A 16,505-nucleotide genomic window follows, 5' to 3' on the forward strand; every position below is an offset into this window, starting at 1 on the left:
TTATAAATTTGTTTTAATTTCAATAATCCCTCACAGTTCATAGAAATATGATTACTTTTTATATGCTGCAAACTTGTTGAAGTTGTTTCTTAGGACTTTGATGACATCCAAAAATACAATTTTCCTTGTTTCCAATCTTGTTTCTTTTTCTTGTCTAATTATCATGATTGATGTTTAATAAAAGTGATGAAACAGATTTCTTGAATTGAGGGTAGGCAAGCATTTTTCTTTTTTGAGAGAACTATAGAGCCCAAGATGATATCTAACTCTTCTCTTTCTTCCTCCTCCTCGGGTGATGGAATTACAGTTGTGTGCAACCACACTCAGCTAACTTATTCTTGATTTGGAGGGAAAAGCATTCCATCTCCCACCATTAAGTATATTATCACGCATGGGTTCTTTTGTTTTGTTTTCTTGTTTATAGACAGGATCTCCTGTAGCCAAGGTTGATCTCAACTGCTATCACTGTGCAGCTGAGAATGACTTTGAACTTCTAAACTTCCCCACCTCCAACACTAGAGTACTGAGATTACCAGCACATACCACCACATCCTATTTTTGTGGAGCTAAGGATTGCTCCAGGGCTTTTGCATGCTAGGCAAGCACTCTACCATCTAGGGATGAACTGCAGTTTTTAACAGACGTCTCTTCCTATTTCTAGTCCATCACGTGGATTGTTTGCTATTGTCCTCCACCCATTATGGATGGGTGTTTAACTTTTAAAAAATGTCTTTTATTCTATTTGTATACACTGCAAACTGAAAGATGGTATTTCTCAAAGTTCATAGACTGAAATCTTAATTGCCAATATAATGGTAAGAGGAGGTGAAACCTAGTCCATGATTAGGTCCTTATGAATGGGATTATAAGGAAACCTCAGAAATCTCATGTCACAAGTAGGGTATATGTGAGTGTAGGTTCATGCCATGACAGGCATCTAGAAACCAGATAACAATTCTGGCACTGGGTCTCTTCTTCAACCAATATAAGTTGATCCAGGGATAAAACTTGGGTTGTCAGGCTTGTCTGAAGATACTAAGCCATCCCATTTAGATATCACCAGCCCATTTAGATATTTTTAGATGGTACCTTACTATGTGGCCCATGGTGGTCTCAAATTCATAAGCCTGCCAAGAGCTAAACAGTAGGCATGTGCCACCACACTTGGCTCTTTAGCTCTGATATAGCAGATTTTTATACAAGAAATTGAATTGTCTTCTTAATTTAAGGATTACTATGATTTATAAAGGCTGATAAATCATGTCTTCTATTTTTTAAATTTTGGTTTGTATGTATTATGATGTTTGATTAGTTCTGTTGTTTCCATTGAGAGGTGAGAGTCAAGATTGTCCCTTAACATTACATCAAGGGTACATGTGTTCTGTAGAGTGCCACGGAATCTTACTTCCCATTATCTCATTCAACAGTAATCACTGGACATTTCTATAATCACTTTTTAAAAATTGTGCGTGTATGTATGTGTGTGCATGAGCAAGAGTATTCACTCACATATATATGTGTATATAGAAGCCAGAGGTTGACACTGGTGTCTTCCTCAATCTCTCTCCACCTTATTCTCTCATTGAACATGGAGGTTCCTACTCCAGCTAAGCAGGCTGACCAGTAAATCCCCAGGATATTCCTGTTTTCTACCTTCCATTCCCAAATTACCCTGTCTAATAATGAAGTTATAGGCATGAGTTGCCATGTCTGACTTTTATAGAAGTGCTAGGTATCTGAACTCAAGGCCTTAGGCCTGCACAGAAAATGATTAAACCACATGCCATCTTCCCAGCTATGTAAATTGAGCAATATTACTGTGGAACCGTCTATCACTCTTAGGTTATCTAGTTTTTTATTTATCAGTAAATCCTTTTATATAATTTAGAATTATATTTACTATACCTGTCATTTTTATTTCTTTTTTTTGTTTTTTTTTTTGTTTTGTTTTGTTTTGTTTTTTCGAGACAGAGTTTCTCTGTGGCTTTGGAGCTTGTCCTGGAGCTAGCTCTTGTAGACCAGGCTGGCCTCGAACTCACAAAGATCTGTCTGCCTCTGCCTCCCGAGTGCTGGGATTAAAGGCGTGCGCCTTTAATTTTTCATTTTTATTTCTTTAAATGTTTTGTTTCCTTCTGTTAAATTGATCCTTTTATCACCATAAAATCTCTGATTTTTGTATGACTGTAATAGATTCTCATAAAAACTTTGGACACTTCCTCGTTTACTATTTACACATTTGCTCTTCCATCCTTTCACTGTCAAGCTATTTGTCTCTGCTGTAGAGTGTGTACACTTGAAAGCTTTCTGTAGGCAGTCTTTATTGAATAAGATTCCCCTCAACCACATTTCTATACTTTTCTCTGCCGTATCTCTTCTGTTCTTTTTACTTCCTTTATTGTATTCAGTGTGTTAAACTCTATGTTCTAGAATGCTGTTTTAAATTAATTGCTAATTTCTTCTCCCTATTCTAAACATTTTTTCATAGTAGTTTACTCTGAGGGGGTTAATAAGATAAATCTTACATAAAAAACAAGCTGCTTCCAGTCAAAAATCTCTTCAAATGTTTTATCTGTTTTTCCCCTTTCTAACAATTCAATTATATATACTCCTTGGTAACATATACACTTGTGGTAACTTATTGTTATGGTAGCTAACAGATCTCTCAAGTCTTGTTTATTTTTCTTCTTTCTGTCCCTTAAATTGAATCATCTTTATATATCTATATTTAAATTGATTACTTATCTCTGCTCCCAGCCTATCTTGTTGTTTGGCCCTGCAAGTAAGATTTTTTATTAGTTATTATAATTTGCACCTACTGAATTTTATAATATATCTCGTTATTAACATTTTCATTTGATGAGTTATTGTTATGCTTTACTTTCATTATTTAAACAAGGCTTAATTAAGTTCTTTGAGCATATTTATACTTTGAAATCTTGGTCTACTAAAGCATTTAGGCTCCCTCAGCGATCATTTCTATTTACTAATCTTTAATCTCTCGATTCTTTCCTCCCTCTCTCCACTTAGGATGGTGTGTTGATTGTAGGAACATTACATTTGAATCCTTTCCCATCTGTGTGGGCAATTGCTTATTTCTGCCATGCCTGTGCCAATTTTGCTTCTATGGTGTTTGCATTTCCCTGCAGTGTGTGTATCTTATTTATCTGCACATTTGCTCTTTAGAAAATGACTGTCTTTGTTTTTGAAGCTTGGTTTAATTGATCAGCTTAAGCCACTATTAGTCAGAGGCTTTGCTTTTAAGTATCTCAACCTGGTAAATCTTCCAAGTTTTTCTGAAAGGGCCTTGCCTTGGTATTTCCATTCAATATTTGGGCTCCTTTCATTTGTCCTTCATTTTACCATCTTGTCTGCACAGTGCCTCACACTCAGGAACGTAGATAAAGAGTATCTCTGGTATTTCTTGAGGGCACAGGCCATCTTCCATATCTCTGAGATTTCTTTGAAATGTTTTACTGATCTTATACTTTCCCCAACCAGTACTGGAGCATCAGATTGCTATCGTGGTGGCTTTACCCATTATATGTCCTGAGGTCATTATTTTTGAGTTTGTAATAGAGCCCAAGTCAGATTTGGTCTATTCATTAGAAGACAAGCTGCTGACCTCAAGGTCAAATCTAGGTACCAGTAATGTGGCCTCAAGTTGAATTGCCACAGACGGTTCAGTTTTTATGATGACTTAGCAGATTTTCCCTTTGTAACTTTTTAAAAAAAATTATTGTCATTAAACCAGGTCCTCACAACCGTGAAATAAGTGCCATTACTGCTCTACAATCCTAACGTTTTTCTTAGTAAGTTTTCAATTTGTGATATAACTTTAATTTCCAGTTCTTTAATGTTTGTTTTTTATAATCTTGTTCTGATTTTTCATTGCCTTTTAAGGCTGTATTTGTTTGATTGCTTGTTTGTTTCTTTAGAGAGACGAGGGTTTGCTATTTGTGTAGAGCAGTGGTTCTCAGCCTTCCTAATACTGCAACTCTTTAATACAGTTCTTCATGTTTTGGTGACCCCCAACCATAAAATTATTTTTCTTGCTGCTTTACAACTGTAATTTTGCTACTGTTATGAATAGTAATGTAAATATCTGATATGCAACCCCTGTGAAAATGTTATTTGACCCCCAAAGTGTCATGATCTACAGATTGAGAACCTTTGGTTTAGAGAAATGAGTTTGGTATTAGCCAGACTGCTCTTGAACTCCCAGGCTGTCATTCTTCCTAAATCTCCCCCCCCCCCGGTATTTAGAAATATGGTTATATACTATCATGCTGAGATATTAGCCTGTGCTTAAAATAAGGTTCTCATTCCACTGTTTCAAGTCACCCACATCTTAATTTTTAAATTATTGGAAATATTAACATACTTCTAAAACATAATATGAAAGGAACTACCAAGAGAAGTCTTTCCTTCCCATATCCCTTCAATATTCATAACCCCTAACTCTTACTGTAGGCAATATATTTTAGTGTTTTCTAGTTTAGAGTTTATGTGTGGCTATTTTTCACAAATATTTTAAATTATTTTCTCATTTCAAGTTCCTTATTTAAAAAGAAATTTATCACCCATTCATAGATTGTTCTCATTCTTTGGTGTAGTTGTATAGGTTCCTTTCAACTAATCTCTCCTGTATGTATAGGTGATTTTTAGATAGAATCTTTACTCACACCATTTTGTGGTTTTCGGTTCCGCACTATCACTACCAGTTACAATTAGAATTGTTTATTTCTGTGTGTGTCTTAAGCATTTACCATGCATACAACTTCGCTGAACTACTTAATTAGCTCTGTTTGTGAATTCCATTAGATTTTTCTCATATAAGGTTATATAATATTTAAATAGCTTTGTTCCTTTATTTCCATATTAGATATTATTTAATCATTGTAGGCAGATCTTTAAGTACACCACTTCTTAGCTGTGGGAAATTAATATGTCATTATTTTTCTGACTGGGGAAGTTTCCAGTCTTTTGCCATTGTTCATCTGGTTAGGCATGATTTTTTTTTTCATGAATGTCCCTTATCACATTTCCAAGTTCCTTTCAATTCCTCATTTTCTGAATGTTTTGTTTTTGACATTGAACTTTACCAAATTCTTTCATACCAACTAATGTGGTTATATGGCTATATGTGATTCTCTTTTTATTCTATTAAAATGTAAGATAATTCCTGAAGTTTGATGCAATTTAGCTTTTTTGACTTTATGACAGAATGAAAGTGGTAGAGTTTGAGTAGAAATTACACTTTCAATTTTGATCTCTTAGGTTAGAAACGTGGAATGATGCTCCTTTGTGGTGCTGGGAAACAATACCAAGTCCCAGCTCCAAGTTAGTCATGAGATCATGATAAAAATAATGAATATTCAACATAATATTGCATTCCTAAACTAGTGGTGTTTGGTAGGGTAGTTATGCTACATGCATTTTCATATTTTGATAGGTGGGTCAGGATATAACCACTGAAATTTGAGGACAATTTGTTGTATGTTAGTCTATATTCTTCTAATCACTATTTGAGTTCCTGATATTAATCCTTTTTGGTTATGGTGAATAAAACTCTTATATGATGCTAGATTTGTTGTCAAAGGACATTTACATATATACATTTTATCCTTATCTAGTTTTCCTTATGGGCATTAAAATATTCTTTTATATTTCTTTTTAATATATAATGTTATCACCTTCACAAGTAACACTGATATTCTCAACTACTTTTTCTGGTTATTCTAATTTTTGTTACCTTTTCAAAGTTATACAATTTGTGTTAGGCAGGCTTTTAGATATTAAATGTGATTTTTATATTTCTTCATGTTTATATGTATTATTTCATTCTTTCTGAGAGATCTTGTTTTAGTTTATTCTAGTTATTTAGTTTCATAAAGTGAAAAATTAGATTGCTGATCTTTTTTTCTTGAAGTGGGCCTGTATGGCTATTATTTTCCCTGAGAAATTACTTCATTACCTTTCATAATTTTTGCTAAGTTATGTCTTAATTTTAGCTGTTTTAATGCATTTCCTAATTTTTTCTTGGAACTTCTTTCACTTAGTGGCTAAAGTATGTGTTGTTTTATTTACAAATATTTGTTAGTGATTTATTATGTCATATTCTGGATTCACCCAATTGTGGTTGGAAAAAAACTTTATTATTTCTATCTTATACTTTTATATTCATTTACCCTTAAAATATGATCTATCCTAAAAACATTCTTTGTATATTTATGAAGACTATACTTTCTCTTTTCAAACCTTTATATGTCTACAGTTGTTGTCAGCTTATAGAATTATTTAAGCCTTCTGCTTCATCAGTAATCTTTTTATAGTACCCATTATTTTCTTATAAAACAAATTTTACTATATATGTTTAAGTTATACAATATGTTATAAAAATAACACACTGCTCATTTAGCAAGAATTTTGAAAACAAGTCATATATGGTGGCACACATTTATAATCACGGCACTTGGTAGGTAGAGGCAAGAAGATAATAAGTTTGAAGTTAGGTAGAGACTTGCTGGGACTACATAATAAGATCTAGTCTCAAAAGAAAAAACAGTCATTTACTATAGTCTTTTTGGTATACATTTCATCTTTAGACTTTTTCATTTCTTTGATCTGCTACTTTGTATCCTTTTTACCTATACCTAAAACCCCCTGTTTTAAACAACTGCTTTTTTTAACATATAGATTTTTATACTTTTCATTCCTTTAGATTCTACAAATAAAAGATTGATTTTTTTTTTCATTTTCTGTTTGGTTTATTTCTTTTAGTATGAGGTCACCCAAGTTCATCTCATTTTGTGGAAAATGGGAGGATCACCTCCATTTTACATGCTAAATAATTTTTGTTATATGCCAAAGTTTTATCTGTTAATTACACAATGGACACTTATTTTGTATATATTGTCTATAATTAACATGAAAGTACAGTCATCTTGACATGGTGATTTTCATTCAGATATACTCAAAAGAGAAATTGTTGGGACATCTGGGAGTTCCTTTTTAATTTATGTAGGAAATTTCCATTTTGCATTTTATAATAGCTACACCAAAACACAGCCCTTGAACAAAACAGAAGTGTAGCATTTTATGCTATCTCTTATTATGTGTGTGAGCACGTATGATGTGAGGCAGGTGTGTACCATGACATATGTATGGAAGTCGGAGAACAACTTCCAGGGGTTGGTTCTCTTCTTTCTACTGTGGATTTGTGGACTTTGTAACCAGGTGTGGTAATTTGAATGAAAACTACTACACAGGCTCATAGGGAGCGGCACTATTAGGAGGGGTGGCCTTGCTGGAGGAAGTATGTTACTGGGGATGGGCTTTGAGGTTTCAGAAATTCAAGCTAGACCCAGTGTCATTCTCTTTTCTGCTGCCTGCCTCCTTCTCTAGCACATTGTCTGCCTGCATGCTGGTATAGTCCCCGCCATGATGACAGAGAACTAAACCTCTCAATTATAAGGCAGTACAAATAAATTAAATGTTAATTTCTATAAGAGTTGCCATGGCAACGGCGCCTCTTCATAGCAATATAAACCCTAAGACACTAGGCTTACATAGAGCGTGTTTTTACCTCTAGTAGATATATAGCCTGTAAACATCTTCTTCCAATTCATAAGATGCCTTTTAATTTTCCTGATTTTTCCTTTATTGTGAAGCTTTTTTAAAGATTTTGTTAAAAGCTCAGTTTCATAGCATTATCTGTTGTATTAAAATCTAAAATATTATTGGCAAGAAGCTTTCCCCACATATTCTAGGAATCAGTGGTCTTAGATTTTACATTTATTTCTTTAATCTATTTTGAGTTTATTTATTTATTTGTTGGTTTATTTTGAGACAAATTCCCCCATACTCCAGGCTATCCTCAAAGTTGTTATGTGGCCAAGAATGACTGACTTTCCTACCTCTTCTTCTAAATGCTGGGATTATAATTACAAGCCATCACATCTGGGTTTTTATTTTTTAGCCATTTTGCGTTGATGATTTCCCCAGTACCACTTATTGAAGGTGTAATCCATTACCCATTCTCACTTTTTTATACTCTTGTCAAAACCTAGTTGAATTTGTGTATTTGGATTTATTCCTGGGTTCTCTTTTCTGTTCCACTCAGAGTATTTCTATTTTTATACCAATACCACACCGATACTTTCTCATAGTTGCTTTGCTTGTAGTTTTCAATATTTTAGCCACATAGTAGTAATTCATTGGTAAAAAAAGATTACTTATTCCTTCCACCATGGATACCTTTTATTTCATTTTTATTGACTCATTTTGTACTTTCCACATTACTTTGAGTCAAACTGGTAAAAGCAGGTGCCTGTGCCTTGTTCTCAATTTTAGAAGAAAAAAATTCAGTTTTATACATTGGCTGTTAAGTGAGGGATTTTCATAATGGCGTTTGTTACTTGAGAAACTTTCATTCTATACATAAACTGTTAGTAAATATAAAAATGTTGAATTTGTAAAATTTTTTCATATAAGTTGTAAAAATTGGTGTCTATATATTTATCCAGACTTTATACCATACATGGTTGTGATGTGTAATATTGGTGTAGTATTGAATTTAGTTTGCTAATAATTTATTGAATATTCATGAACCAATCTTTACAAGCAGTATTAGCCTGAAATTTTATCTTTCTGTGGTGCCTGTAGCTTAGGCATCACAGTGAAGCTGGCTTTATAAAATTTATTAGAAAGCATTCTTTTCTACATCTTTTTAAAAAAAGAGGTTAAAAAGTATTACTGATAATTTGTACTTGCTAGTATTCAGCAATGACACCATTTTTATATTAGAGTTGTCTTTGTTAGACTTTTTCATTGACTTTGATATTATGCTTATTTGTCTTTTTGAGGTATTCCTTCCTGATTCATTTCTGGTTTGTTGGATTTTCCTAAGAAATATCCATCTTTACTCCTTTATAAACCTTCATTTTTTTCAAGCATTGTGATGACTCCACTTCCATTTATGATCTTGAGTACTCTTTTTCTCGAGTGATCTATAAGTTTGGCTTTTTTTAAATCAAAAGGAACCTCAGTTTACCTAGCTTTTTTTTAAATGTCTCTCCTGATTTCGATTTCCTTCTGCTAATCTAAGTTCAAATTGTTTTTCATAGTTCATTGAGTTACTTGTTTATGCAATTTGGCATTATCTTAAAAACACTTACTAGGAAATTGTTGCTACCAGTCCCTCTCAAAAAGTTTTTCTACACTCTAAAGGTTTTTGTATGTGTCCATTGTTATTTGTCACATTCATTTTAAATTTCCTGCTTTTATGTCTCTTGAAAGTAGGTTATTGAAGCATCCAAGTCTATTGTAGAACCTATTTCCCCTTAGAGTTTAATTTACCAATATTTATTCTTCTGTTTTAGTTGTATCATTTGGATTACTTGCGAGTATGTGTCACATGTTTTGATAACATTTTTTCTCATTATGTAAAAATTCCTTTACTACATTAATTTGGTTAAAGACTTTTTTCTTTCTTTTGGTTGTTCTTTTTATGGAATGTAATTTTTATGTTTACTTTCAATCTATTTTGTTTTTTGACCCAAAGTGAGTTTGTTTTTGAAATTTTTTTTTTTTTTTTTTTTTTTTTTTTTTTTTTTTTTGGTTTTTTGAGTCAGGGTTTCTCTGTGGCTTTGAAGCCTGTCTTTGTAGACCAGAACTCACAGAGATCTTCCAGACTCTGCCTCCCAAGTGCTGGGATTAAAGGTGTGCACCATCATGGCCCAGCTTATACACATATAAAGTGGATTTTTAAAGCTCATTCTTGTCAACTTCAGTTTCATCATGATTTCAGTTTATATTTAAAACAATCATTGATAGGAAAGAACTACTATTTTGCCAATGTTTTTATCATTTACATTCTTGCCCTTCCCTCATTTCCTTGGTGTATGTTTATAATATATCTGCATAGTAATGTTCTATTATAATATATCCACTTACCTCTGTGTTAAAGACTATACTTTTTGAGAAGTTTTAGGTTTACAACAAAATTGAGGAAAGTAGAGACTTGTGACATATTTTCTATGGAACAATTATCATAATGAATGAGTACATATTTAAACTTGATTAGCACCAAAAGTCTATGGTTCACATCTTAATGTTCACTGTTGTCTAAACAGATGGATAATGTACATACACAATATAGTATACAGATTATATATTTAAACTGCCCTAAAATAAGATATTCATCTTTTACTCCTCTCATTTCTCGGCAACCACTAAACATTTCACCATAGTTTGCTATTTCAAGAATGGCATTTATTTGGTATGTTAAAGTATGTAGCCTAATCAGATGGTCTTCATTTCACATAGGAATAAGCATTCAAGTTTACTTTCTCTTTTCATGGCTTGATACTTCACCATTTATATACCAAAGGACATCTTAGTTGCTTCCTAGTCTTTACAATCATAAATAAAGCTCTATTATCCATGCTTATGGATATATAAACATAAAATTTCATCTCCTTTGGGAAAAAAACAGATTTGACTGTGGGAATGGATATCAAAAGCGTATTTGTATTCATAAGAAATCACCAAATTATATTACAAAATGGCCATTTGTTTTAAATATCCATAGTAAGAGAATTTGAATTTCAGCTCCACTTATATAGAATATTTGGTGCTGTCCTTGTTTAAGATTTGAGACATTTTAATAGGGATATAGAATATCTCAGTTTTGCCTGTATTCACTTTTACCTTATAACATGAGACAGCAAATATATTTCCGTGTATGTATTTGCCATTAAAGCAATGAGATGACTGACTGGCCAGATTTTTTTCCACCAAGCTGTTTTCTTATTGCTAAATTTTAAATATTATTTGTACATTTTGGAAAGTCTTTAGCTAATTTTTGGTAAATTTTTTCCCATCCTGTGGTATGGCTATTCTTTTTTAGTAGGTTTTGCAAGATGTAAAGTTCTATTTTTAATTAAAATCTACTTTATCTATTCTTCCTTTCATGCATCAGACCTTTGAAGTTATATCTACAACTTTATCAACTATAAAGGTCATTGTCATCAACGAACGGGATGTTGTCCACATTTTTTCCTTTTATTCTCCTAGATTTTTGTTTGGGTTTGAATTCCAACTTTGTAATTGAGATACAGTTTACATAAATGCTACCATCTTAAAGTCTTCTAAGTGTGCAATTCAATAGTGAATGTGTAATCATTATTACTATCTTCAAAACTCTTCATGTAGATATCTGAAATTCTACATTGCAAAAAGCTTCCTCTCCTCTTACAAGAAACCTGCATTCTATTTCTGTAATTTTTACATTAAATAATTCACACAGAATGTTTGGCTTTTTCACATATTTCAATATGCACATCCTTTAGTATCATCTACATTATAACATGCATATGACTTAATTTTAATTCATAAAAGGTTTTAATGAACATTTATCACATATTTTAAAGGTGTTCAGTGTGGCATTTCCCTGTTTCACCTAATAAACCTATCTTCCCCAACACATCCCTTATTTAATCTCTAAGAGTCACCATACTGTATTCATGCACATATTTGTATAACCTAAACATGAGGAAAAACATACAACACTTGCCTCCCTGTGTCAAGCTTATTTCCATTTATTTTGTTGCAGCAGAACATGCAATTTTATTTTTCCTTATAACTGAATAATTCTGCAGTGTACATATACCTTTATCCATCCATTTGTCAATGGGCACCACGGCTATTCCCATATCTAAATTATTGAGAATTGTGTAACAAATATGGCTGTGCAAGTGTTTCTCTTGTATTAGGAATTTTATATATAACTTGCTTGCATAATTAGACACAGATCACTTCCTTTCCTGGTTGTTTTTTGGTCTGGTAGAACTCCTTTGGTTCTCAGTAATGGATATGCTAATTGACATCTCTACCAAGAAAGTTTAAGAATTTCCCTGCTCGTTCTTTGGCCTCGGTGGCAGAAGCAAGATGACGAAAGGAACGTCATCCTTCGGAAAGCATTGCAACAAGACGCATACGTTGTGCCGCCGCTGTGGCTCTAAGGCCTACCACCTTCAGAAGTCTACCTGTGGCAAATGTGGCTGCCCTGCCAAGTGCAAGAGAAAGTATAACTGGAGTGCCAAGGCTAAGAGACGAAACACTACCGGGACTGGGCGGAGGAGGCACCTAAAAATTGTCTACCGAAGATTCAGACATGGATTCCGTGAAGGGACAACCCCTAAACCCAAGAGGGCAGCTGTTGCAGCATCCAGTACATCTTGAGGATTTCAGTCTGTCATAAAATAAATGTTCTGGTTTCAAGAAAAAAAATTTCCCTGCTCCGTATTTTACAAGCATTTTTAACTTTATTTTGATTGTTGATACATATTTTGTTTACTTTTTATATTTCTACTTTTTGACAAGGTCTCAATATTATACTTTATATGGCTTTGAATTTGTGATCCTTCTGGCACAGCCTTCTTAATATCATGAGTTACTGGCATAAGACAATTCTCATTTATTTTGTTGTTTAGTGAATGGCGTTCTAACATGGGTTAGATGGTATATTATAGCTTTGATTTACATTTCATTCATGGATAGTACTATTGTTCATCTTTATATTCCATAAACACTGTAGATACCAAACAGGGTGAGATGAATCCTCTGCATTACATTGTATGACAAGAATTCCTAGAGGACAATACTTGCCCTGTACTGTGAAACCTGGCATGTTCACAGAATAATGTTGCCTTTTATTACTACAGGTGATTTTCACTTAGCTGATGCAAAATTGGTAGGAAATATGATCAAAATGGTGTCACAAATGCCTTGCTAAATGTGAGCCTCTGAGGTGCTAGATGTGACTACCAGTGTCTTATTGCCTGAAGGGGCCTGAAGTGCCATGTGAGGCAGCTGATGATGAACTGAAAAATGAGACCAGTGAGATGGGAGAAGCTCCGAGTCTGATTTAAGGTGATGGTAATGGGAAAGAAATGGGGAGAATGGTGAGAAAATCCACATCCAAGTGAGTGCTGAGATTAAGCAGAAGGTTCAGGGAAATCTCAGGCTTTAAATATCAAGCAAGGGACTATGGGGTTCGTACAGCTATTCACACACAGGGATATAGAGAGGACATTGATATGATTTTTAGAAGTTGTCCAAGCATCTTTTAGTGAAAAACACTGGGAAGAGCGAAGCAAGAGTATTGAAGAGGCAGCAAGGGGTGTGAGTTAACAGAACAGATTCCAAGGTGTCCAAAATGGAGCCTCTGCTTTGCAAGCTATAACAAATTAACTGTCCTGGCCCAGGAGTCAGGCTCAAGCAGACTCACATGATTTTAGTCAAGCTCTCTTTATGTACTCTAGGCTACAATGGAATTCTCTAAACTTGGCTTTAAACTCTCAGTCCTATTGCTTGGCCCTCACAACTACTGAGATTGCAGGACTAAGACACCATGCTTCACTTTGGAAAAATCAGTAGATTACTCTATTTTGTTTGCCTATACTCTTGTTGCCTGTAGTGTGCAGAAACTTTTTATTTAATGTTAATTTCTTATTTAATATCAATTTTACTTTGTTTCCTTGACTTTAGGACCCTTATCCAGAAAAATTATCTGTGCTTGAGATCTTGCAGAGTTACCTCACATTTTTTACTAGTGGCTTCAGATTTCCATGTTTTATTTTAGGTCACTGATGTATTTTGAGTTGATTTTTTTATACAAAATAAAGCTTAATTAAAATTTCAATGTTATGCTAATATCCATTTTTCCAGAGGTCTATTTTCTAATGCACTTTTTGGCACTTTTATCAAGAAAGTAGTCTGTTGATGTATAGGCCTTTTTCCTGATGTACACTATTCCACTGGTCTGTCTCTGAAAGTATGGGAATAACAATGCTGTTCTGGTTCCTACAACTCTGCAATATACTTTTCACTTACGTGGTGCCTCTAGATTTATTATTTTTTTTATTACTAGAAGGGGTCCTTCCAAATAAGTTTTAGAACAGCTTTTTTTAAAATTTTTGTTTTGTTAAGACAGTTTCTCTCTGCAGTTATTGCAATACTGGAACTTGCTATATAGACCAAGCTGGCCTGCCCCAGACTCCAGAGTGCTAGGAATAAAAGTGTGCTCCCCCATTCCCAGCTCCAACTGATTTTTTTAAGTCTGAGAAAACTGTCATTTGCACTTGGGGAGATTGCACTGGATTTGCAAACTAGATTTATGGGCGTTTAAACAATGTTAATTTTCTGAAGATATGACTTTTATGTCTTCAATTTAAGAAATTTATATTGTGTACACATGAACACATGCATGGACCTTCTTCATACTTTTAACACTATTTCATGATATTCTTTGTAGAGTTTATTTTGTTTATTCTAAGGAAAATTTTGAAAACTATTGATGTAACTTTTATTGCATCTTAGCAAAATCCTAATAATGTAGAAGAGCTAATGAATTTATAGAATGATTTTTGAATTGTACTATTTGGTATTTACTCATTAGTTCTAAAAGTATTCTGATTTAAAATCTAAGGTTTCTATATATAAGATCATATAATTTGCTAAGGGACTGTTTGACTTCCTGCCTTCCTATTTTTATATATTTCCTTTCCTTTCTCTTACTTGGTCACTTTAGTTGAAACTCCTAATACTGTACTGATGAAGAGCGTTGAGTATTTATCTTCATCTTGTTTCTGATCTTAGATGAACTTTTGGCTTTCCCTTCCTTTGTATATTAGAATATGTTTGCCATATACAATGTTATAAAATTATAATTTGTTCTAGGTTTTTAAACTCCTGAATATTCAATTTTATCATAGGCTTTTTGAAATCTGATGAGATGGACATATGGCTTCTGATGTATTAATTTACCAATTTGCATAAATTGAACTATGCTTGAATCCCCAAGAGGAGACTGTCTTCACTATGATGAATGATCTTTTTGATGTGCTGTTGGATTACATTTGTCTGTATTTTGGTGAGACTTTGTTCATCAAGGATATTGGTCTAGGGTTTTTTGTTATTACCTGGAAATAGAGTAATATTTATAACACAGAATCAGTTTCAAAGAATTTCTTTTCCTTTAATTCACTGAATTAGCTTCAAAAAAATTGAAGTTGGTACTGTTAAGTGTTTGGTAAAATTTAACATTGAAGTCATCCAATCCTGAGGTTTCTGTTTTGGTACACTATATAGTACTGATTAAGTCTCATGACTTGTTATGTATGTAGTTTTACATAATAGTCTCACTGTTAAGCATGTTTTATAAGTGCTCATAATCCAAAATGGCAGGACATATATGCCCAACACTTTCTGTTCCCTCTATATTTTACAATTTCTTAGTATAGTTTTTCATAATTTAATTAATCTTTGAATTTATGTAATAGTAGTTGTCATATTTACTTTATCTGATTTCATTTGAACCTCCTTTTTTTCGTGCTAGTCTAGCTAAAGATTTCTGGATTTTTGTTTTCTTTTCAAAAACAGAGTTCTTACTTTAATATCATTGTTCATCTGTTTCAACTCTGATCTTTTTCTTCTAAACGGGACTGATTGTTTTCTAAATTCTACATATATAGCTAGATTAGTTGAAATATTGTAGATATTACCATAAAGTTCTTTTTATTGCTGTTTTGTGTTGTTTTAATTTGAATTTTCAATTTTGTTTAAAGAAAAAATAATTTATCTTTGATCTGTGGGCCAATGTTCATTTATTGTTTAGTCTCTATTTGTATAAAATACAAAATTTCTTGTTATTGTCTCTGATTTTATTCTTTTGCCATCACAAACAATACAAACCAGTTTTTGATAGTTGTGGGTTTGCTTTTGCACATACAGTACTAGAATCAAACCTAGATCTCTACCAGTAACCCACTTCATCCTTAAACTAAGACTTGTTTAGTGGCCTAATATACAATGTGTTCAGGAGACAGTTTCATACACTAATGAAAAGAATGTGTCTTCAGCCAGGCAATGGTGGCACACACCTTTAATCCTAGCACTCAGAAGGCAGAGACAGGCAGATCTCTGTGAGCCTATCCTGATCTATAAGAGCTAGTTTCAGGACAGGCTCCAAAGTTACAGAGAAAGCCTTCAAAAGAAAAAAAAATTGTGTCTTCTACAGTAGCTCAATGGGAAATTTTATGTTTATGAAGTCCATTTGAGCTATTTTTTCTTTTCTTTGAGGGTGAATTTGGCTAACCTATTGACAAAGTAAGTTGCTGAGATCTCTTACTATAATTGTACTGGAGACTACATTTTTTTTTCTGATACAATCTGTTTTATAAAACAAATGCTCCAAAATTGAATATAGATTTGAAATAATTACATTGATCATTATAAAGACCTTTGCTGCCTCTTCAGTAGTCAAAAAGTGTATTTTGCCAAATGATGTTGTATGTACTTTATTTTTAAGATTTCGATTTGCGGGGCTGGAGAGATGGCTCAGTGGTTAAGAGCACTGACTGCTCTTCGCGAGGACCCAGGTTCAATTCTCAGCACCCACATGGCAGCTCGCAACTGTCTGAAAATCCAGTTCCAGGGGAATC

At 33.4% G+C, this 16,505-nt stretch overlaps 2 protein-coding genes across 3 annotated transcripts in view; both read left to right on the forward strand.

Annotated features, from left to right (window-relative positions):
- The window catches only part of Kcnq1 (potassium voltage-gated channel subfamily Q member 1), a 321,067-nt gene that overhangs the window by 110,440 nt on the left and 194,122 nt on the right, over positions 1-16,505 (forward strand). The window lies entirely within an intron of this gene.
- On the forward strand, positions 11,950-12,243 carry LOC119817935 (60S ribosomal protein L37-like). The gene has a single exon (XM_038335409.1). It carries the CDS (start codon positions 11,950-11,952, stop codon positions 12,241-12,243), a length of 294 nt encoding a protein of 97 aa, XP_038191337.1.

This window comes from Arvicola amphibius, chromosome 1 (genome assembly GCF_903992535.2).
Source record: "Arvicola amphibius chromosome 1, mArvAmp1.2, whole genome shotgun sequence".
Taxonomy (NCBI): Eukaryota; Metazoa; Chordata; class Mammalia; order Rodentia; family Cricetidae; genus Arvicola; species Arvicola amphibius.

What these genes read in the sequence shown, in the direction of transcription:
- LOC119817935 (XM_038335409.1), top strand. Translation starts at nt 11,950, where the DNA reads ATGACGAAAGGAACGTCATCCTTCGGAAAGCATTGCAACAAGACGCAT.